This window comes from Danio rerio, chromosome 4, assembly GCF_052040795.2.
Source record: "Danio rerio strain M-AB ecotype USA chromosome 4, GRCz13ab, whole genome shotgun sequence".
Classification (NCBI taxonomy): domain Eukaryota; kingdom Metazoa; phylum Chordata; class Actinopteri; order Cypriniformes; family Danionidae; genus Danio; species Danio rerio.
Window position 1 is genome coordinate 19,256,737 of NC_141024.2, and position 24,861 is coordinate 19,281,597.

Genomic DNA, 24,861 nt, shown 5'->3' on the forward strand with positions numbered 1-24,861 from the left:
CACAAAAGAAAACACTGAAGAAAACACACAAACATTTGTTTATTCATACAATTAAAGTCATCAGTGTCCAAAGGCCTTTATGAAAACTGACCAAGGTATTAAAAAAAAAAAAAGAGTAGTAGTATGTTTTTGTTGGTTTTGGCACAGCGGTTTGCATTTGTATAATTATGTTTTTTTTTTCTCCCCAGCAAAATACAACTGTTAAAATAAAGTAACTATGGTACATTTGTGGTTATAAATTGTACTACTTTTTTGTAATAACCATGGTTGATTTTCATCAGTGGTTGTTCCTGTAGGGCCGCAGCCCTGCACAGTTCCAACCCAGCTTCAATACACTTACCTGGAGGTTTAAAACAAACCTGAAGGACTCAATTAGTTTGATCAGGTGTGTTTAATTACAGTTAAAGCTAAACTGTGCAGAGCTGTGGGCCTCCAGGAACCGAGTTAGGCACCTGTGCCATAGACTTTCAAAAATAATTACATTTTTTAAATATTACCGATTTGCCTGCCTAAACACTACCAGTAAAAAGCACAAAACTATGTGTTTTTTTCTGTTTTGCAATGCAGCTATAGTGAAATTTTCTCATTGCTTTATCGTGGTAAAAGTGTACAAACTATGGTGCACTGATTTCCATTAGTATAACCACGTCTCTGAATATTGTTAAACTATATGATTAAAGTAGTAAAAACCATGGGGAATTTGTGTTCACCATGATTGAACTGCATGACCATATTGTTTTTTTGTTAGTTGTAGTAAAACCATGGGTAATTTTCATAAAGGGCTTATCTGATCTCCATTAACTTTCACAAATTGGCATACTGTACCACATTTTACTCATAAAACAGCTAAACATCACCTACAAGCCAGTTATAGCCTAGGTAACTGTAAAGTTAACTTGTAGTCTGTTTTGCAAGAGAAGTTCACCTACCTTATGACTAGACTGGATGAGGTCGAGCATTTTAGACCAGCTATAAATCAGGTTATCTTTGCAGCAGTCCATAATTTTCAGATCAATCGACGTTTAAGGTAATTTCTTGACTGAAAGCTTCCAAATTTGGCAGCAATATCACTCAGCAAATTGTGAACTCAAAGTTTTAAAGACTTGTAATATGTAAACGTGTTAATATACTTTGTTTTGCTAATAAAAGTGCTCGAGGCCTCGAGAGTTATCCAACATTGCTCCAAGATTGGTGGTCATCGAACGGATTTTCCCGCCAAACAGTTTCAACCGTGTATATATAGGCTAGCTACTTAATATGTCAAATAAAACCATTCTTTTGAATTTTGACACCAGTTGGGACATTTCCAGCCTCCTAACCCCCTTCATAATTTGCGCCCTTTTTAAAGCTATATCTCCAATTTGGTGACCCATGCCTGCCATTCACAGTGATGAGAGAAGCTGCACGCATCATTTAATGACAGGAATTGTAGTCTGGACACTTTATAAACCTCGAGCTTTTCTCGTTTTGGTTATTACAACATCCAAACGACTAAACGGATATTATTATTATTAAAAGAAATCATATTCCTCCGCACGCCTCATCAATCTTATCGACATCACCGCACAATATATAACTAAAAAGGCGGAGATGTCACTCAACCGTGCCCGTAAAGGTGGGCGGACTGGAGTGTCCCCCCCACCTCTGCCAATGGCAAAGCAAGACCCGAAATCCCTAAAATGAGCCGTCAGCCCGCGGCGGGGAGCACACTCTGAATTAGCCCGCACCGCGCACGAGATGACGGATCGAGTCTCCGCGGCCGCAGCTCACGCACGGAGCAGCCGAGCAGCAGCGTAACCTCACGGCAAACAAACTTCAGAAGTTCGCTTTTCTCCACGCGCTCTCTTCAATGTCACCATGCGCAGCATCTCATCCTGCGGTGCGCTGCTGTCAGTCTACTACCCACAGATCTTCCTCATCCTCACCAGCGGCAGCTACCTGTAGGTTTGAGCGAATGCTTTCTATATTATTTCACATTTGCCAGGCAGCAGCCGGCGACGATTCGGTTTGAGGTTTATCGTCATTGCATTGAAAATTCGGATAGTAATCTGGATGTGCGTGGATGCTAGGAGTGCAAACGAATCATCCTTTCCACGTTTGTGCATTTGGCATTGTTTAGTGCACCTGCTGTGTTGCACGAACAGACTGAGCATGTGCTTGTGCTTTAATTGCATCTTCTGAGGCACTGATAGTAGCTACTAAAGTAAGTGTGCTTGAAGAGCAACGCTGCTGATTGGATTTTATGGGTTATATTTATTATTAAAACATTAAATAATAACAATAATAATTAAAAATGTTGACTAGTTAATCGTAAGATATCCAATGGCTTGATACACACTTAAGATATAAGCTAAATTTGTCAATTAATATCTAAATGTATTAATAAAGATATAATAAAAACCATTACATTTAACGCATGTTCTTTTATGTTTCAAATGCATATAAACAGCATTCACAGGAAATAGCCTAGATTAAGGTTGTAAATTATGAAGATTGTAGATGAGTATGCTTTTATTTTGTAATGTTTATTTTATATATATATATATATATATATATATATATATATATATATATATATATATATATATATATATATATATATGCATGCTTATTAGGAATTATCCATGAAAAGCATGATATATTATTCTTCTTGATTACTTTAACATTATTATGCTGGTTATCAGCATATTTTAACATGATCATTTATACCTATTTAATTATAACTTTCAAAGCTTCTTCTGTAATGCCGGTACATTTACAATAGTGTTTCATATTAGCAGATGAAACAAAAGATGATAAATGGTATATTTCCACAGCTATATACCACCCAGTTATATCATATTCCAGTATAAACCAGTTCATTCAGTCAAACTGATGAGATTACCTTTCGTTCATTTGCTGTGAAACCATAAGGACAATGTTTTACTCATTACAACATCATGTTTTGATCTCAAATGCATGTAATTGGAAAACCGCATCTGGAAAAAAAGAAGAAAAAAAAGAAGCAGAGGGTGAGATGTGCGTCTCAGACTGGCCTGAAAAGAGTGAACCTTTTATTTGCACTAAAGTTCAGCTTGTGGAGAAATGGCTGAGCCACACATTTCAAACATCTATGTGTAGATCATAAATGTACTTTAAATAGATTCTGGTTTTTAGAAGTGGTCATTATTATTATTATTTAAAGCTTAGAGTCTCTTCAAATACACATTTTGTTCTGGGATTTTCGGTCTGCCTTTTCTTTCAAAGGACATTTGCATTACAATGATGTGCTAAAACAAAGTTTTCCATTTGCATTTTTAAAAAGCTTAGATGCCTGAAACCAAAAAAATCATTGTATTTTGCATTCCAGGCCAGTAGTTGGCGATGTCACTTTGTAGAGGAACATGATAAGCATTCACACGTTCACGTTCTTAGTCAGATCGGTGAATATAAACAATCAAGATGGTGTAATGAATCAAAAAGTACATTTATTTCCTCCATCACATTTTATTGATATTAGGGGTGTGATGTGACGATATCGCGTGTCACGAGATTGCGCAAGACTAACTGTACTGTAGTACTTGCACATGTCTACCTATAAACTCTATATATAGCACACATGTGCATAATGTCACCACTTTATCAAAAGTTGCATTTGAGTTATAGTGATAATTTTCCAAGCAAATATTTAGCATTTTCAGGCCTCCAAAACACAATTGTGTAAATTAATGATCAAAATGTATGTAAAAAATCAAGTTTTTAATAGAAAATCTTAATCTACTGTTACCTAATGAAGTATTCACAGCTTAAAATGGGTTTCATGGATTTTCCGTAGACCACACCTAATTTAATAAACCAATGGCACAATATATAAAAGAGATCTGCTAAATGCTATTGAAACTACAATCACGTTTCTCTGTATTTATTTATTTACTTTTTCTTTAAGTATTCTTGTTGAGAGAACAAAAATGCCAAACTGTTATTGTCGAACATATGATGAATGGACACGGTAGTTTTGGTAGTTTCTCTCAAGCTTACGTTAAAGATGCTTATTTTAGATTTTAACCAAGACATTAGTTGCTCTAAAATGGGACTTCATCCTGTCATCATTGGTGCCAGCATCTCCCACTGTGCCAGGAACAGTTTAATCCATTTAGATAGGTCAATATATTTCTAGATTATGTTAAATGTCAGTCTGTAGGTTCACTTTGTTGAGTATTAGCAGAACAGACGGCTTGATTTACAAGGCTAATCCACATTACAGTATGTGTGTAGTTTCACTTTAATTGGATTGTATATCCTGCGAATGCATTGTTGTATATAGTCTTTGTCTGTAGAGTGGCGCACGGTTGGCCTGCTAATCTGTGTAGACATTATTAGGGACCCAGTCTCGTTTATGTTCAAGTTCATATTGAATTTTTTGTTGCTCTGTTCTAAAGTCATAATATGCTCTTAAATTCATTCATTATAGTAAAGGCAATCCTTCAAATGTTTCTTGTGGCATATTAAAAATGATTGAAAAGTCTAAGGACATTGTCTGGAAAAGCGCAGTTAAATCATGCGAAGGGTTTAGGTATTTTAAGGGTCTATATAAACCAACAAAATGTATCTTACAAAACACTGAACAATTATGTGCAGCCTACTAATCAAGAAAATTAATAATTGAAAAGAAAAAGTCAACCAAAAATGACATTTCTGTCATCATTTACTCAGCCTCGTGCAGAAAAACACAGAAGATAAGAAAATTGCAGTGTACTCCATTAATTTATTTCCGATAAATATACTATAAGATAAATATAGATAAATATATTTCCGAAATAAAAACAACATTTTTATATCTGTGTGAATTGTGACTTATGACCATTTCTTAAAGGGATAATCGACCGATAAATGAAAATTTGCTCTTAATTTAGTCAAGTAAATTTAGGCTAATTAATTATTATTACAGAAGATTTGTAGCTGAAACTGTGATCCTTAGTGATGCTCAAAATCCAAGAATCATTAGATGCCTGCACTTTCAGTCAAAAATTAAAAAGAACACATATTGGTGAAACTAAATTAATACATGTGGATATATTTAGGGCTTAAAAAACAAACGAATCAGTCTGTGCAAGACACTGGATTTTATATACAACATTATTACCACAAATGGTCCAATTGGTTGCATAAAGATGTATCAAATGTTGTAAATCTGTCATTCAACTCTATTCGATATGATGCTCACACTCAAGGCTGAGGATTAAAGTAACAAATTCTACTTAATATAAATAATATTCCGAACCTTGCACCTCGAACATTATTTTAAAGCTATTTCTATATTTTGGTTTAATTTTAGTCAATCTGATTCGTGGTTTTATTAGTTTTTATTTTGTGTATAAATTTCTGTTTAGTTTCTGTAATTCTAGTTGGGCAGAGTTAACAGAACACTTCCAATGTTGAAGGAAGTGACATATTGTGTTTAGCACAGCTAACATTAGCTCTTGTGCAATAAAATAAGTGTTTAATAATAAAATAAGTCTAAAATGAAATGATTCTTTGAACAGACACTGAACCGAAAAACATACAAATGTAGCTTAATAAAAAAATGTAAAAATGACTACTTTTAGATGGACATCAGTAATCAAATTATTTGCCTTAATCTAAATAAGACAATAATATGATTAAGGTGTTAACATGAGTTGCTTTTTGAATGTTCCTTTCATGATCCCGTTTTACATGTTACAGCACGTAAGACGATTACCGTCATTGCGTTACCACACTATCCAGATTTCCTCCAGAGAATTTTGAATTTTGGGTGTTTAATTTTTAATTTGTCAACTTAAACTGCAGTTTGGCACTTCTGCAAAAACCTTCTCATTTAGTGATGCAGATGTCTGTGGTCATTCACTAGTAGGTGCAGAGAATAGTCAAACAGCCGTGTGTGTGTAAGGAATATCCTTTTTCAAAACACAGCAAAAATCCTACACAACGGTAATCGTTTGATTGCGGTTTTTACATGTCTGTACTGCACTTCAATAATGCCACTAAAATAGGCATACTTCACATATCTTAATTCGATTTCTTTTTAGTTCGATTATGACTTTTTTCAGATTAAGGTAATCAAAACTGGCTGTTTACATGGTAGACTCTTAATCAGAGTAATTGCATTAAAATCGGATAATACTGTCCATGTTAACTTTCAACATTCAGACAAATGTAAAGATCATGTTTATCCTATTTACATTTTTTGAAAAATAAAAGTTTTTTTTTTTAACATACAAACATGTTTTATATATATATATATATATTATATATATATATATATATATATATATATATATATATATATAATCATGCATTTGACTGATGTGTTTGTCTAAAAGAGCATTTACTAGTGTTTTGCTGAAAAAAGACTAAGTCCGATTTTCCGTCACAGAATTATTACTTATTATTTCTGAAAATGATTATTATATTTGCAAATTTTTTTTTCAGTGACTGCTGTTAGTTTTTCATTTATTGTGAATTTTCAACTTTTTTTATTTAAGTTAATGAATATGTTTTTTTTGGCCAATAGCTTTAGTCGTAGTGTTTTTGTTTACTAAAATAGCCTTGCAAGGAACCATTTGAGCAAAAAATTCTTCATCAACCTTCTAACAAGAACATAGTCACATGGGGACTTGTGGAGCTGTGCATCGATGGATTTGCTCTTCAGTGTTTTGACTTTCAGCAGTGAACTTTAAACCACACTGAACTAAAGTGATCTTCAACTCTGAAAACCAAACTGACAATTTCAATTTACTAGAACTTCTATGTTAAGCTGCTTTGACACAATCAACAGTGTAAAATCGCTATAGAAATAAACATGACATGTCGATTAGAATAAATTAATCCTAAATTTTCATTTTTGGTTGAACCATCTTTTTAAATACCTCATCTATATCAGCTGCTTACATCAGTGTGTCTGGTCTCCTCCAAAGGGCTTTGTCTTCAGTCGTGGCTTTGGGCGCAAACATCATCTGCAACAAGATCCCCGGCCTGGCCCCCCGACAGCGTGCCATCTGCCAGAGCCGCCCAGATGCCATCATCATCATTGGGGAAGGCGCTCAGCTGGGCATCAACGAGTGCCAGTATCAGTTTCGCTACGGCCGGTGGAACTGCTCTGCCCTTGGCGAGAGGACCGTCTTTGGGCAAGAGCTGAGAGTAGGTCAGTAGGTGCAGCCCCGTGAGCTGTGCTTTCATGTCACATTCATAGTATGTGAGTGTGGGTGTGTGTGTGTGTGTATGTATGTTGTTTTGGCTGGATCTGTTTCCATTAGAGCCCTGCAAAACAAATGAGACAAAAAAGAGGTTAAAGCAGATACAATCAGTCCGCAATTACTTTAGAAAAAATCTCTTTCAAAAAACATTTGAACACACACACACACACACACACACACACACACAAACACACACACACACACGGACAAAAATGGCATCAGTGACTTTCTGAGAACCAAGGAAACACACAGTAATATGCTTTTCTTTAATATTGCACTCTCATATAAATTGCCTTTCAGTCAGAAATGTTTTGTTACGGTCAGGGTGCGGTGCGGGGCTGTGTTTAATCCAATGGTCCTGGTAACAATCACTCTTTTGGGGGTTGGTTGGCCCTACGCAACATAATCTTATTTCTTTTTGTTCAAGGAAATGTATGTTTGAGCTGTGAGTACCAAGCTTTTTATGTTCTGTTGTGCAAACCGCGTGTGTGAGACCTAAAGAAAGCTCATTGTATTTGATTATTGTAGCATGAAAGTTATGTTTTATAAGCAATATCGAGGCCCGAATGGAATCTGCACACTATTACACGTTTCTTGCACTGATTTTGGGAAGAAGGGCTGAAATCTTTTAAAATTGTTTGCATTCCATTGAATTTCCTTTGAAAATCGAATGCTCAAATGTGTATTTTAGGACAAACTACAGGTTATTTAATAGCCATTGTGGACTTTATACTGAATACTGAACGGGTTTTTCGACAAAATCCATTAGAATAATGGTAGTTAGAATTCATCAGTAGGTCCAAGCATGTCAAATTATACAAGGACTTCATAGCATTCGCATGGACTCTTGGCTGGATAAAGGAAATATCCTGTGCTCAGGCAAACCTGATGATCAGAAAATCAGCTTTAGCTATGAGAAGAACCGCAACACTAATGGTCTGTTTCCATCTCGCAGGATGGAGAGGGTAATAATCACTGTTGCTTTTACAAGATTCCCTGCCAGCATCCCTTGATGAGGGATATTATGCTAGAAAAAAGGACAACAGCAATTTCATATTTATTTCCTGCTTATACTGTAGATGCACTTTGGTATATATTAAAATACTGCGGTATTATTGGCAGACTTGATGATTAGTCATCATCTGAAGTCTGGCAATAATGTTTGACTGTAATTGTGAACGTAATGACCAGATTTCAGCTCTTCACAATATGGCACACGTGAACAATACAATACCATCATTAAAAAAAGAATTGATCAATCAACTGACCAATCAACCGATCAATCAATGTGCACCCTTTTACAACAGGAAGACCACATTTTAGGCGAAAATAAAAAGCGCTAAAGAATCCTGGTGTAAAGGGAATACAAACTGAAACTAATTCAGGGAATTTCCAACTGGGGTTTAAAAGTGAGTTCTAGGGAGACCTTTGAAATATTTAATGGAAAATAATGAATATAAATATAAATATTGAAATATTAATAATTTATCACTATTAATGATTAATATTAATACAAAAATATGATAAAAAATTAAACATTTGATCATAATAAACAGCAGATTTTTAAAAAAACATACAAATGTTAACTCAACAGAACCTAAATATTCTTCTGTTAAATTGTTGGGGTTTCTTGCTCTGGGATTCTGATAATTAGGGGTCTGTTTTGTCTGTTGATTGAAATCCCCATTATTAATCCAAAAAGGACCTCCATACAAACAAACAATACACAGACCTTTGTGGCGGTCAGTTCATTAACCCCACTCACCTCTAGTCTTCTCATAAAAGCTGACCAGCAGGGGTCAGTTTAGTCTCCTTACATCCTTCTTGAGATCAATCCAGCTCCCAGAGATTTTCCTGCCCACAGAGTTCAGCTAATTAAACAAACATGGGTCAGTTAATCATTAGTTAGAAATTACATTCTAGTGGCTGCATCTCTTTGGTAATTTAACAAAGATGAAACTCACTGACATGAACTTTGGGGAGTCAATGGTGTCAAAACCTCTACTCTTTTCTTCCTAGGTAGCAAGGAGGCTGCATTTACCTACGCCATCACTGCAGCAGGAGTTGCCCATGCAGTGACTGCAGCCTGCAGTCAGGGCAACCTGAGCCACTGCGGCTGCGACAGAGAAAAACAGGGCTACCATGACCAGGAAGAGGGCTGGAAATGGGGCGGCTGCTCGGCGGACGTCAAATATGGAGTGGAGTTCTCCAGACGCTTCGTGGATGCACGAGAGATAAAAAAAAACGCAAGGAGGCTAATGAACCTGCATAATAATGAAGCAGGAAGAAAGGTATGGAATAAGACAAGGTATCTACATTATTTTTTCTTAATATATAAAAACACTGCAGCAATCTGGGTCCATGTTAATCAAGGAGAGGTGCGCAATTAAAAGCATTATATACTTGTTCGCAAGTAAAGAGATATAACCATTTGAAAAATGTTTACATTTGAACAATGTTTACATGTTACCATCCATTCAACATGGTAAATCACCTATACTAATAGAGAAGACTCCAGATCCAGATCTGTTTTTACATTACTGTGATGGTTTGGTTAAGGGTTGTGATAGGACGTAAATAAAATACTATTAATGAGAAATTTAATGAATACCCTACTGAAAAACCAGCTTAAACCAGCCTAGGCTGGTTGTAGCTGGTTTTAGCTGATCATTTTCCAGACCAGCTAAGACCAGGCTGGAAATGGCTGGAAACCAGCTTGGATGTGGCCAAAACCCCTCTAAAACCAGGCTGGTCAACCAACTAAAACCAGCCAATCAGCTTAGGCTGTGTAGGCTTTTTTTTCAGCAAGGTAATATAAAAAATTAATGCAGTTAATCAGCTATACTAATAGAAAAGACTCCAGATTCAGATCTGTTCGGTTGGGTTTAGAGTTGGGGTAGGGGAAGATGTTAAAAAAGTACAATTAATGGGAAATTTTTTAGTTAATATAAATAACTCTTGTTTAGTTCCGGCTGCGGTCGTATGGCTCTATATGGCTCATGATTAACCATGTAAATGGATGATTACAGCCTTCTGTACCTAGTAGGCCCATATCTATCAGCTGATAACCATTGATAATGCCCATTTAATTGAGTTATACCATTCAAATTGGCTGTTCTCGCACTATTTTGTGACAACATTTTGTAAATAAACACACATATGTGCACCTATTGACAAACCACGAAAACAATGATGCTTTTCACCTGAAAACAGAAGTTTATGTTAAAGTAAAATGAATTTATTTAGTTTTAAGATCTTTTCAGATCATTTCTATATAGTTGTTTATTTTGATGTTGCTTGGTTAGAAACAAACATACGCGTTTCATAAATCTGTTTTAAGGAACTATTAGCTAAAAATTCAAAGGAATTTCATTAAATTCCACAAGTACTTTAATACTGGCAATTCTCAGATTATATGTTGTTATAAATTTCATTCAACTATATTTCATATAACATTTCTTAATTAGCTTCTTAGTTTTTCTGTGTGTGATGAATGCAATTTAAAATTTTTATATATAAATATAAATTGTACTTAACAAAAAGTTTGAATTCAGTAATAACATGATAAAATATGCTGCCATGCAAAACATTTACATATTCTTTCTCCATCAATCATTGCTGAGAAGTTGCTGATCACACAATGCGGTTTTAAATGAAAAGTTAGTACAATTTCTCATGTTCAAACTGACCCGAAATACAAAAACAGTACAAAAATTGTATGTTTTTTGAGATTTAGTTCATAGAAACCATGAATAGTGATACACTGCTTTTAGACAGAGGGATTAGAGGAACATTACAACTGAATCTCAGAAGGAGAAGGAGAATATTAACATTGAACTAAACGGGTAAATGTCAACTATCACGTACGTCTGTCTGTTGAACATATCAGTAACACATCAAACAGCCAAATAGTTCTGCTTTTAACTCAAATGTAACCATATACATAAATGGGGACTTGAGAATTATGGACATTTCTCTTCTTCTTTGATGTGGCCCTTAGGAAGGTAGAGAAAATTACAGGGTATGATTTGGCTAAAACATATTTTTTCCTCTCAGCTTTGACAGATATCTGGCATCGCACATTGAGACATTGCTTGGGACGTATTGAATAATGGGTTTTGGTTCAAATTGCTGAAAACAGTCAAAGTAAAATGTCAAGAATTTCCCTTACCCGTCAGCTGCACGAATTCACTCGCACCACAGATTCAAGAGGCCTCTGATGAAGTCATGCCCATTGTAAAAGATCAGTGAGTTTTAGCAGGAAATAAAAAGCAGATGATCCACATTTTTTCAAATAATGTCGAATAAAACATTCATTTACAATTGTAATTATATTTATGGGCCAAAGCTGAGAAGACCCAATTTGGGATCTGCATCAATGAAGGAAGAAAAAAAAAAAAAAAAAAAAAAAAAAAAAAAAAAATATATATATATATATATATATATATATATATATATATATATATATATATATATATATATATATTAAATGCAAGATTAATGTGTCTGCTTCAATGTTACAATTAACTTCTGTGGGAGTTCATGAAATCAAAATATGGGTGAAAAAATATTTATCAGAACATCAATTATGCATAATAAAAACAACATAGGTATGCCTGCTTAATAAAACTACAGCATAGAACAATGTGCTCATACAAATGATTATTATTACATTTATTATTTAATCTTACTGACTAATGAGCAAACTAATTAACTGAATAAAAGTGGCAAAGTATGAAGATTTAAAAGGACAATTAATTAGTATTTTGAGCATAGTTTACTGCAGGGGTCATCAACCCTGTTCCTGAAGGGCTATCTTTCAGCAAAATTCATCTCCAAGCCTGATCAAAAACACCTGAACCAATTAGTACAGGGTTTCTGCAGGTTTCCTCAAGTCAAATTTAAGACTTTAAAAAAAACCTTTAAGACCATTATGAATGAAACTTTAGACTTATAGATGCTGAGGGTTTTTTCTAATGGCCCAGTTACTTTTGTATAAAGTTTTTGGATTAATGGAAGATTATGTAAAGGGGTGTGTTACTCGTTATTAGGGAATTTAATTTGGATTAGGGAATTAAATTTTTTGTAAACATGTCTAAAAGCTATTATGAATTGTATCTTTTTGAAATAAAAAAAACTTAAATATAAATAAAAAAGTTGTGTCGGGCCGATAGGGTGGCTTTACTTGGACATACATTAGGAACATTAAGACCTGTTTAAAATGATTTAAGACCCACAACACAACATTTCGGTGAATTTAAGACTTTTTATGTCCCGCTCTGTAATATCACCTGAAGCAGTACTTAATAATTACAGACATGTGTGTTTGGTCAGGGTTGCAATTGAAATCTGCAGGATGGTAGATTTCCAGGAACAGGGTTAGTGACCCCTGGCTTATTGTGTCACCAAATGATTTTTTTTTTAAAGTACAATTTAATTAAACAAAACACATTTAAACGTAGAGGAAAAAAATCTAACAGAACAGTATTTTACAAAATAACCAAAACACTTCACCGAAAACCAGTGACTCCTGGAAAACTCCAATAAGAAAGATTACAACTAAAAATATCTAAAGGTTACAGCAATAGAACTATGAAAATTGTAGGTTGTTCTGTGTTTATATATATGCTTAAATGATTGTTTAAATCCACCAAGACCTTTCATCTTCAAAGCACAAATATTAAGAATTTTTTGCTGAAATCTGAGAGCTCTCTCATCCTCCAAAGACAGCAATGGTCTAATGACGTTCAAAGGGTAAAAAATGAACCAACAACATTGTCAAAACATTCGATTTGAATCCAGTGTTCAACTGTAATCATACAGAGCTCCAAAAACAATTTTATGCACCTGATCCAAAAACAATCCTTTCACGTAAGGTCAGGGTGCATCTTTACTATAAAAATATCTTAATTTGTGTTCTGAAGATGAATGAAGGTCATAGCAGATTAGAACAACATACAGGTGAGTAATTAATAACAGAATTAACATTTTTGGATGAATTAACCCTTTAAAATACCTTAAGTGACATTTTGTTTCCTACTGTCGCAGGTTCTAGAAGAAAGGATGAAGCTGGAATGTAAATGTCATGGTGTCTCTGGCTCATGCACCACCAAAACCTGCTGGACAACTTTGCCAAAATTCCGAGAGATCGGCTACGTGCTGAAGGAGCGTTACACCACCGCGCTTGAGGTGGAGGCTGTGAGAGCCACCCGTTTTCGACAGCCCTCCTTCCTACGTCTCAAGCAGTCTCGAGGGTACATCAAGCCCACAGACACAGACTTGGTGTTCTTAGAGCGCTCCCCCAATTACTGCGAAGAGGACACTGTGACGGGGAGCGCAGGAACGAGAGGACGCCTATGTAACCACACGTCTCCTCTCACAGATGGTTGCAACCTGATGTGCTGCGGCCGAGGACACAACACTCATCAGTACACACGCGTGTGGCAGTGCAACTGCAAGTTCCAGTGGTGCTGCTTTGTGAAGTGTAACACCTGCAGCGAAAAGACAGAGGTGTTCACTTGTAAATGAAGATGCGGAAAAGGTTATGGACAAGAAAGAAAGGCCAAAAGCCAATGGAGAGAAGCAGAAAGTGCCACGGCTTCTTCATTTTGCACATCAGGCAGTCTTTAGACAAGAAAGGCCCTTTGTTGAGGAAGAATAAAGAAGATGTCTGAACTTTAAGAGGAAAATGCACTGACCTCAGACTGATTTTCTTGCAAATGTGGACACTTCATTTGAGTGCAAGGCTTTCATAGTTCTCAGATTCTTGAGGAAGGTCGCAGGGACTTGATGATGACTTTAAATACCAATCAGGCAGTATAAACTGCGTATAAAAGTGACTTTCTTCTAATTCAAGACAAGAAAACTTGTCTGAAATGCTGAGCCCCTATGGGAGCTCAAGAAGAAAAAGAAAATGTTCGTTCACACTGTATCTGTTTGAACACTGAAAAAAGTATCTTCCTTCTCTTTGGAGAGAAACAAGTTCATACTGTAGATGTCTCATAATGATATGCAGAAGTGTGAACTTCTGGTATCATTGGCTACTGATCTGTTGCTTCTAAAATTCAACCTCCATGTATAAAGAGCTTCTTCTCTCCACCATTGTTTTGCGGTTTATCAATTGAATAGTGATCATTTTAATGAATACATCCTCAGTTGCTGCACTTGTACATGGCATGTACATTGGCCTAATGGAAATGGAAAACATTTGTGTTTTTCGTGTAAAGAGAAGCTTTTTATAGTCCACTTAAGCTGCAATGTATGTCTTATAACGTGTGATGGAATGAAAAAGAGCTTTTAGAAACTCCACAGAGCTGCAATGTGACTTACCCGTTGAGAGACCGAACATTCCCACGAATGCCAGAGACATAGGATTCCACATCACCGGCACGGCGTGATGTGCCTGAGCCAACGGACCATAGAGCTTATAGATCTTGAAACGGTTAAAAGGTCACTGGAAATACTTTTGAGTAGCATTTTTGTTTTGTAAAATCAAAACTGTTTTTACGAGTTGGCAGATATGTTAAGATATATTTTTATATGTAGAGAATATGGCACTTTATGTCAGAGGAAGTACTGATGCTATTTTCCTTGTTATGGTTTTGTATCATTTAATTGCAGATGTAAAGACTTTTTTTATTAATGATTATTTTCAAGAGCTCCGCTTGGAACCATCTCATCTTTTTTTTTTAGACTGGTTGTATTTATATTTTTTTTGCCAGACCTGTACAGATAAAATTGCTAGATGAATAAAAAAAGTAAGTTTGGATCAAATAGATCATATAATTTCATCCTACACACATCAACATCTGCGGTTTCTTCCCAGATGTGCTAACACTTGCGGGAGCAGATACTATGAAACGCTGATTTCGAAGTGACGCAGAGGGTTTGAATAGGCATCCGACCTGGCTCATTCATTGACCCGCCGTATGCTCTCTGCCGTTCTGCTCTTTTTCCTGTGTGTGAAAAGCATTGCAAGCAGCCACCAGAGCAGAAGTAAATGGAAGCTGTTTTGTTAGCCGTCTGAACTGCTGGGTACCGGAACCGCGTAAGCTCCCAACACTATACCCCGGATTGAGCGAAAAGTCAACCCCGATTGTTTCGCACAAACATTTTGTCATTAAAAAATATGAGGCAGAAACAACAGGGTGTGGTGGGGAGAGTAGAGGCCTCCATTGAGGGGTATTAATGCCATGGGGGCGTGTGTGTGTGGACCACTCAGCTCATTCCAGGACAGGATGGGGCGAGATGGGATTCTGCAAGCTAATACTTCTGGTCTGATTCACTTGGGACAAACTAAGTGCAGAACTAGAGCAAAAAAAAGTGGTGTGGGACTAAGAGAGTTGGAAAGAACTAATGACTGGTGTCGTTTGGTGTTAGGAGAGTAAACATACATGAAAATCACTAAGAAAATTGAAACCCGATTACTAAAATTTACTGTGGCTATTTGTGTTAAGACCTATTTCTGTGTAAATTTTGTAAAGACCCAATTTAAATGTTTTGTAAAGTATGAGTATGCTTTTTATTATAAAGATGACATGTTGTTTACAAAATAAATTATTTGTTTTTATTTGTCTTTAAAACAGAAATAAATTCCTGGAACATCATGATATTTGGATTAAAGCAATGGCTTATATTTTCTAATTAATATCATAAATGTCATGTATAAAGTGAATTTTTTTTCACGTATCTCACCAATGCTGCATTTACTTGATAAAAATTTGATAAAGGTACAATAAATACAGTCATACGGTGAAATTATTAAAATACTAAAATTAATCAGATTAATTAAATAGTTAATTAAATGAACTTATGTTCTCCATACATTTGTTGACCCCAGGACTTCACATTCCAAAGCCTATTGAAAGCAAGCCTGAAACCCTTAGATTAAAAAGCATAAATGCTAATCCTAAAGGCTGATTGATACTTCTCTTCTGTGTAAAGCACACATGTATGCTCTGGCGCAGCCTTTGCACGGTCGCCTAGCCCTTGCCATGGCACCTCTCAAAAAATGTAACACATCGCAACGAGGCGTAGCGTAAGCTCTGTGAATGGTCAGCTTGGTAGCGCTGATGAGTGTGGACAGGACCGAGATCCACATGAGCCAGATGGAACAAGTGTTTACAGGTGTCCCATGAAGGAGCTCCAGATGGAAAATTTTGTTTTGCGTTTACCTTATGATTAAACTTTTTGCATGTCTGCTGGTTTGCGCCTCTGATTGAGCAAGTTTAAGCTACTAGTACATTAAGGTAGCGTTCAGAAAAAACAAAACACCAGGTAAGAAACTATTGTAGAGCAACTTTAACAGCTTGCAGAAGTTTAAATGCACAACAACGTGTAAGGCATGCGCCATGGGTCACGCCAACCACTAGCGCAGAAGTATAAACCAGCCTTAACTCTGTCACTACACTTTTAAAAACACACCCGCAAAATTTCCTTGCCTGGGTAAATTTTTACCACTTTTTCCAAGTGCGTTCCACTTCATAAAGTGAGCCAGGAAATCAAATATGGACAAAGCCTCGATCCCTCGATTGGGACAGAGGGAGTGAGTCGGGTTTATATGCCCACTCCAGCACCTATATCTTACCATAATGCAATGTGATCCTCACAACAGTGTAGTTCCTAAGTGCTCAAAGATTTAGGGCAATCTATTTAAATCGTTCTGATTTTCCCCATGTAGTTTCACGTAATTATTGACAAAGTTATACAGATGTTTTCATCTCCCCCATAGGAAGAAAATGTCTGCATGTTCCCAGTCACCTGATTCCTAATCACCTGTTGGTCTTCTCATTATCCCCAGCAAACAAGGCAAGCTCTGTCACTTACTCACTGTCTGGTCTACAGTTCACATCTAAGAATAGCCTGGAAAAACAAGAATTAATAAACACCACCATACCAAAATCCCTTCTCCTAAGTTAGTGATTGCCCTCAAGGCCTAACTAAGACTAACTCCAATGCTATCTACCTCTGCTGCTGAGTTTAGTGTTTTTTGCTTCAAACTTATCTGTATATTGAAAAACAACCCAGCGAAATCCCAGAGGACTCTTAGGTGGCATTCCTCATAACTCTGCTGTCTGATAAAGCCCTGTTATGGGCAAAACCTTAATGTAATGCTAATTATCTCATTATCAATAGGCATTCAGATTTCACTGACCATTTTGTTGAAGTGTTCAGCATGGCCACCGAAGTGGTCTCTACATCTTATCAGTTGTTCCGTCTCGGTCAACGATCATCTATTATCAAGTACACTCGGCAATTCAAGTCACTGGTGGCAGCAAGTGGGTGGAATAAGACAGCAGTCCTCAGTGTGTAGTTAAGGACTTAGCTCCGACATGCGTATAGCTATGGCTTTCTGCTACGCTACGATTGAACTAGAGTCCTTCCTATAACAAGCCACATGCAAACCACAATGTCTAGCTTCCGGCCGTATTTCTAAAACCAGTACCAGAGCCGATACAAATCAATTACAATCAACAATTGACCTAGCCAATAAAGCAAGCCAAAACTGTGACGTTACTTCATCAAATAGCGAGTACTGTCCAAGTATTTTATTCTAAATTTGTCACTGACTCCTTAGATGCTGTTCATTCCAGAAAGATGTGATTCTGCTTCTGCTCTCATTGACTCAGGTTCCTTCGGCAACTTCATCTTACATGGACGTTTAAATAAACAACAATTTTGACCATCATTTGACCATCAACCTCACCGGCTGCTTCCAGTTTCTTCTTTGTGGACAAGCATGGAAGTCTGAGGGCCTGCATCCAATCCCTTTGTCCCAGTGGCCCATGTGAACCTCAAAGTGCTCACAAAGTTGGACCTGCAGAGAGTATACAACTTTGTTCATACCCAGGTGGGTGATTATTAGAAGATGAGTTTCATTACTCCTTCTGGCCTTCATGAGTGACAGACCATGCGGTGTGCACAGTCCACCTCCACATCCACCTTCCAAACTGTATTTTTTTCTTGATGTACAAGTAGTGTCACCTGCTTGACATTCCTACTTGCACCTTCTCCAGTCCACATTTGAGTCAGCTTACAGGGTTATCAGCTGGTACCACTATTCACTAATGTTTTGTCCCAACCCATTACGTCTCCTGGGGGTTTAAGCAGTGGTTTCTAGAGACATCTCCCTGCCACCTCTTGCAGCTGCCCTTAATGGGATACCAAGCACCAATTCTTTACGCTTCTCCGTACCACAGTAACCTGCCTTCTCTGCCTCCTAAGCAGCTCTCCTCAGACTCATCCCAGATGCCCCAGCGGGGCGGAAAAGCAAAATTACCAACTTCCCAACAGATCCCCTGCACCCAAGTTCTACAGGATGGACCGTCGCCATCCACTTGTCAGTCACAGTACTTGTGCTGCTTGGACTCATTAGCCGCTGCCATTCCCTCTTCCCTCTTCCCTGGCACAGTCAACTCAATCACAAGAACCTTCTTGGTTGCTGCTGACTAAATCACCGCATCTTGTCTTAGTGTTGTTTGGGTGATCTCCATTTAAAAGATGAGTTGTGAGTCCAAGAAACCTCTCCCACCCCATTCCAGGTTGTTCTCTCTGTACCTGTCATCTGTTCCCTTGATGTGGGGAGATGCTAATGTGCTGTTCACTTGTACTCTGCATTTTTTTCCAGCTGTTCTGCCAGCTTTCTTAGCACCATTGTGCATGCATTGTTATTGTTGCACAAGATCAAATTTTTTGTCTCTGACCGGAGCCCACAGTTTATCACACGGGGAAAGCCTTCATTTACTTAAGAGTTTCTGTTCAACCGTCCTCAGGATATTACTAGCAGACAAAAGGCAAGACTGAGCTAAAGATCCAAGAGTTTGGCCATTAGCTACAGTCATAATGCCCCACACAGCAGTACAGCTGGAGTTGTTTTCTCATGTAGGCCGAGTACGCGATCTGAGTACCAGATCTCTGTCAAAAAGCCATCAGCTTAACACAATTCCAGTGCATACTTGGAACTCCCTACGTTCCAGCTGTCAATCACTGGTTCCGAGTGACCGAAAGAGCGCAGGATTCTACTTGCATCCATCAGCAACGAACTGTTAAAGACATAAGAGGTTTGCAGATCCTCAAAGATCCGACACCCCTAGTTACCAACCTAGTGACCTTCTGTGGTTATCCACCCAGCATCTATGCCTCTGCTAGCTCTGTAAAAGGATGAGTGCCTGCTACATATGTCCATTCAAAATCAAGAGGCAGATCAATGGGGTCACATTTCAGCTTCAGCTTCCATCCACGTATTCATCTAACCCTTCATGCGTCAATGTTTATCACTCAATCAACTTTGATAATAATAATAAATGTTTACAGATCATTAAATCGCATATTAGAATAATTTGTATAAGATTATGTGACACTAAAGACTAAAGTGATTACGCTAAACAATAAACTTCGAATCACAAGAATAATTCTGCCTAAAAAACAAAAATCACAAAATTGAAATGTTTTAATAAATTTTTTTTTAGACTTAGTGAGCAAATGAGACTTTTTTAAAAACATGGAAAAATCTTAATTAGTGTCCAAATTAAACAATTATATACACACACACACACACACACACACACACACACACACACACACACACACACACACACACACACACACACACACACACACACACACACACAATTGCAATTGATAAAGGATAATTAAAAATAATATTAATAATACAGTTTTAAATTAAATAAAGGTGATAATAAAGTCTTTTACAATTACACTAAATTATTTCAGATGGGATTAATGTTAAGCTGGACCAAGTTGCAGACTTGCACTCATGAGGCTGGAAAATCCACCATTGGAAGAAAAATCACATATTATGAAACACACTTAACTCTGCTAATTGTTAATTTATTATATTAATTGCATTTTATGAATGCATTAAACATACAGTTTTAACACACAATAACCTCCGTCCACACAACTTGTCTAAAAATGGGAACTGTTGAAAATGCACATCTTTTTCAACAACAAAAATCAGGATCCGTGTCTCACGGCTACTCAAAGACGAACTTCATGTGTACAGATCAAGAGGCATACTGCTCTCTATAAAATGCACTGAATTGGGGATTAACCTCTACTCCCTGTTGGTCACCAAAGTCTCTTTCGTGTCTGAAAAGCCATGAAGACACGGTTCTCCTTGTTTCATAGGATTTGAATCCCAATTTGGGATGTGGGGGAGAGGTTGAAATCAAAGACCCCTAAATGCATCCCAGACATCAGCATGAGTCCTCTAAGATAAGCTCCTCTGATTGATTTCCTCTTGTTTGGAGAACACAAAAACCCAGACCTCCCTCTTGTGCTCCTAAAACTACTGATTGGATGTTTAATGACCCCAGTGTGTTCTGTGGGTGTTTTAAAGGCATCTCAAGGGAGTAATATAGTGTGGGGATGGGCATCCCAGGGCAGATCTACTTAACAAGCTATGGGTCCTTTTTAAGGGGCCTGAGGAGCAAACTGCCATCCCTTTCTTCCACCCTGAAGCCCATGCCTCTGAGCATTGTGTCGTCTGCCAAACCTTGTCTTCGAAGGCCTTGAATCAGCTTCTGATTTTCCAGGTTGTGCTCCAGGATGTTCCGTATGGCAAATACAGCCCATTGGCTTATGACTGGCAGAAAAATTAAGGAAAGTTTGGTGGCACTTGGTTAGTTTGGTTTCTTAGTTGTCTGTACAGTAAATAAAACTTTGTAGCTATTTGGTTGTCTTTGTGTCCTGGTTGGTTTAAGCTGCAATATTTTGGTTCCGAGTGATAGTTCAGGTCCCACCTTCAATATAAATCTTTGTTTTATAATACAAATGTTTATGCTGATGCAATGTTTTATGCCAATGCAATGCCTAAATATATGGCTTTTGACTGGCAGGACTACTAAGGAAAGTTATGTAGCACTTCATTTTAATGGTTTCTACTAATGTATATAAAACTTTGTATTTGCACTTTAACTAGCCATTATTAGGGAACTTGTGGCTATTGATGACTAACATATTGTTTTGAATATTTCCCTAACATACATTTCACAGACTAGTGTCCTGTACACATCAGGGATTAACATGTATTTTCTATGGTGGCCGAGAGAGCTACCAAAAAAAAACTTAATGTATATTGTTTCGAGAAAACATCATGTATACTAACACCACATGCAAATACAGAAACGGGCTGATAGCACCAACCACAACAAAAATATGTTGGGAGGAAAAAAAAAGTAATGAAGCCTTCTGACTTCTTTTAAGAGTCAGCGGTGGTGTCAGAGTTCTGATAATATGTTTCTTTTATGCTTGTATATTTTTAGTCCTCAGAGTAACTCTTGCTAACAAAAATTAAATTATATAAGGGAAAAAAAATATACAAACAAGGAACAGTAAAGTTAGGATATTAAAATAAAATCTAACCTGTGAGATGTAGACAACACTGCCGATTCTAAACAGAAAGCAGCCGGGTTCATCACGTTTTATATATGTATATATACTGTATACATGTATATAATCATGATTTTTCATATTACACATTAATACTGCAATGCCTAAAAATCCTGAAATGTTATAAATAACTAACTTAGTTTCTAGTGTTTCATAAAATTATATATTATTATTAGTGGATATGTAATTTTGAATGTTTTTTTTTTTTTTTACATTTTTAGATGCGGTAAATTTAACACTACTCATGCTGAATTCAGACTGCATGATTTTAGCCCCAATTTTGACTCGAGGACAGGTTTTGAAACCGCAGACAAATGCTTGAAATAACAGGCAAATTGGTGCTCGTTCACGTGAGTAACGATCACACTGTGAACTATCAAAGACATAATCTGAGAGAATCACTAATGAGTCGCCAACACCCGTGAAATATTTGGGATGGTAAATATCTGGAGCCGTCAGCGATTCAAATCATGCCGTTCTGATTGAAAATAACATCAACGATTACCTACAGCCAATGAGAGCACAGCATCTACTAGTATGGGTATCTGCAGGCCTGCAGGAGATTGAGGGAGAACTTAAAAGCGCTTATTGTCAGTCTATTAGACTCAAGAAGTGAAAGGAAACTAGTGTAAATTTGGCAGGAGCAGCCGTGTAAAAATGAAAAGAAAAAAGTTGAGAAATTACGAATTCCCTTCAAAGGACAGGCAAGCAAAATCAGTACAATTTCTACTCCACTAAAGGCTTCTTTCTTATTATGTAGTTAAAAACAAAAGATATACTACGTGACCCCGCATTGTTCCCATGTCATTTCTTGCGTGCGTTTGGTTGTGAGATGTAACTTGTGTACCTAGACAAAGTTGTCGGCGATTCTCCTATTGTAATGTCATACGTTATGAAACCCCCTGTCGCCGATCCATCCTGCAGTGTAAACACAGAACCAACAGAATGCTACCCCAGATAGTCATGCAGTGTAAAAACAGCTGTGACATAACTACTTTGACAATCCTGCAGTGTGAACTCGGAATTAAGTAGCGTTACGTTAATTTTAAATAAATCTCAAACATGTCTAATGTTACATTTTTACATTAATTATTTCAAAACAGTGCAGAATGTTATTCCCATCCAATACAAAAAAGAATTATTGGTATTGGTAAATTTGCGATATTAAAAGTGTGATCAATAGTAACAGACATGACACCAACTAGAAGTTAATTGGGCCTATGCAATAAAAAAATGAGCCATATACAAACATCTCACTTCCACCCAGAAGTGAATCTAGCATCACTAGCTCCAGCAACCACACTAAACAGTAAGCAAGGACAACAACTTACTGAAGCGGTCAGGAAGCAGCGTCCGGGAGCACACAAGCTCAGCTTAGAGGCTCATCCCCTGGTGAAAGAGCTGGCACTGTGCCCTGCTCTCTCTAATACAGACCGGCAGTCATCAACACATAATGAACATGCCTTTTTGTAACAGCAGTGCCAGCATCAGTCAAGGAGTCTTTGAAAACACTGCTGTAATGCATCAGATTGTCGTGTTATCATTGAACCGTTTCATATGGAACAGAGCTGGCAGGCTGCAGGTCAACACTATAAAAACACAACATGTCATTTCATTTCAAGTGGTGTTTTTTCCACCCAGAATTTCAAATCAAGCTTTCCAGAAAGTGTTGCACATCTATAAAATGGATTTCTGTCAACACCACAGTATTACTCAAACATGCAATGCCTACATTTAGTTTCATAAACTATTATGACTAGATATTTTACACATGAAGACTGATGAGTGAGGGTTATAAAATGATGGTGATTCAGCCTGATGGTTCCACTTCTCTACAGGAGACGATGCAAGGCGGAGGGACATGAAAACGTTCTGCAAAATGCTGGCTTTGTTTTAATAACATTGCAGCTCTGAACAAGCCACCAATCATTCAAACATCAAATAGTGTGGTAAAACCTCCATTAGTGATGGAATTTAAGGGGCTATTGGTATGCTATTCACACTTTAGATAGCAATTTGTTGGCATTTTTGTGGCGGTTGTTACTAAGGGTGCACTCACACTATGCTATCCGAACCATGCCCAGACGCATTTCCTGATTCGTTTGAGAATTGTGAGTACCTAATGTGAGTGCGCCCTAAGACAGCAGTTGATCAATTTACTTGATAGCATTTAGAATGATTGATTTTAGTTTCTAGTCTACACTTTTTTTTACATTTTCCATGATTGGCCGATATTGGAAGTTTAATTGTGCATGCTAATTTCCACAAATTTTTTTTTAATTGTACAATTTGTGATCATCTAATGACAGCTTAAAGTTCATCTTGAAAACCATAGACTAATTACAGTAGTGTTGGGTAATCTTTAAGCCCCGGTCAAATCACACAGATTTCCTTGATGTAGGGTGCCGTGGGGATTCATAAACGACAAATGGGCATCATGACACAAGATTGCAACCATGTCTGCGACATCTCACGACACCATCAAAGAAAGTCTAGAATGCTTCATTTTATAATTTATTTCCCAGCGGGTGGTGCTGTAAATGCGCTGGTCAGGTAGTCAAAAATTAGGCTCCATATTTACCTACTGTATTTGTGGGTCCCGAGTGGATAAGATCAAAAATTGGTTATGCAAACTTTAACCACATTTCTAAAATATTAAGGTGTTTTAAGCAATTTTATCTGACAGACTTGGAGTTTCTGAGTTCTCTCATCCATCCAAGAGAGTCTGTTTTTGCAAGGTAATTTGTGAACATGTTCAGTGCTGCGAATACATTGCAAAAGCTTTTCCTTCTTATTCAAATTTGTCATTATTAGTGAAAAAACAGTTTAATATAGGCTTCTTTGAAAATGTGAATATTTCACTTTAGTTTTATTTAGTCTAGATTTTAATTTTTATTTACCAAACCAAAACAATCTCAGGGCAACTCGTGTTTTGGATCATCTCAAATGTTATTTGTTATTCTTGTTTATAGATAACTGACAAACAAAAAAGACATTAAAATTAAGTTAAAAATTATACCTAACGAAATTCGTTTTAACAAGACATTTTTTTCCAAGAAAAATATACAAATTATATTTTTGTTTGTGTCCCTCGAACTATATGGGTGGATGATTTGTTTCGCCCTGAGGAAAATAAGGATTTAATGAATGCTTCACTTTGACTGTATCACAAATCTCAGTCATATGTTAGCACATTTTTTAAAACTCATTATTTAAAAAATTATGCCTTGAGCAT

At 36.9% G+C, this 24,861-nt stretch overlaps 2 protein-coding genes across 5 annotated transcripts in view; one reads left to right on the forward strand and one right to left on the reverse strand.

The window, feature by feature from the left end:
- Positions 1 to 15,823, forward strand: part of wnt7ba (wingless-type MMTV integration site family, member 7Ba) — a 32,304-nt gene extending 16,481 nt beyond the window's left edge. Inside the window, exons 1-4 of one of the 2 annotated variants that reach the window (XM_087248179.1) lie at positions 1,700 to 1,940; positions 6,936 to 7,162; positions 9,234 to 9,505; positions 13,263 to 15,823. In XM_087248179.1, coding sequence (XP_087104305.1) covers positions 1,858 to 1,940; positions 6,936 to 7,162; positions 9,234 to 9,505; positions 13,263 to 13,742 — 1,062 coding nt within the window. In that variant the 5' untranslated portion in view covers positions 1,700 to 1,857 and the 3' untranslated portion in view covers positions 13,743 to 15,823. Of the gene's footprint in view, positions 1 to 1,699; positions 1,941 to 6,935; positions 7,163 to 9,233; positions 9,506 to 13,262 lie in introns of those variants that run through there. The other variant, XM_087248178.1, reaches the window with a different exon arrangement.
- Positions 15,824 to 20,042: 4,219 nt separating this feature from the next.
- The window catches only part of atxn10 (ataxin 10), a 39,041-nt gene continuing 34,222 nt past the window's right edge, over positions 20,043 to 24,861 (reverse strand). For 2 of the 3 annotated variants that reach the window (XM_087245552.1, XM_087245551.1), the window contains exon 11: positions 20,043 to 20,820. In XM_087245552.1, the coding sequence (XP_087101678.1) occupies positions 20,636 to 20,820 (185 nt within the window). In that variant the 3' untranslated portion in view covers positions 20,043 to 20,635. The remainder of the gene's footprint in view (positions 20,821 to 24,861) is intronic. The other variant, NM_001130612.1, reaches the window with a different exon arrangement.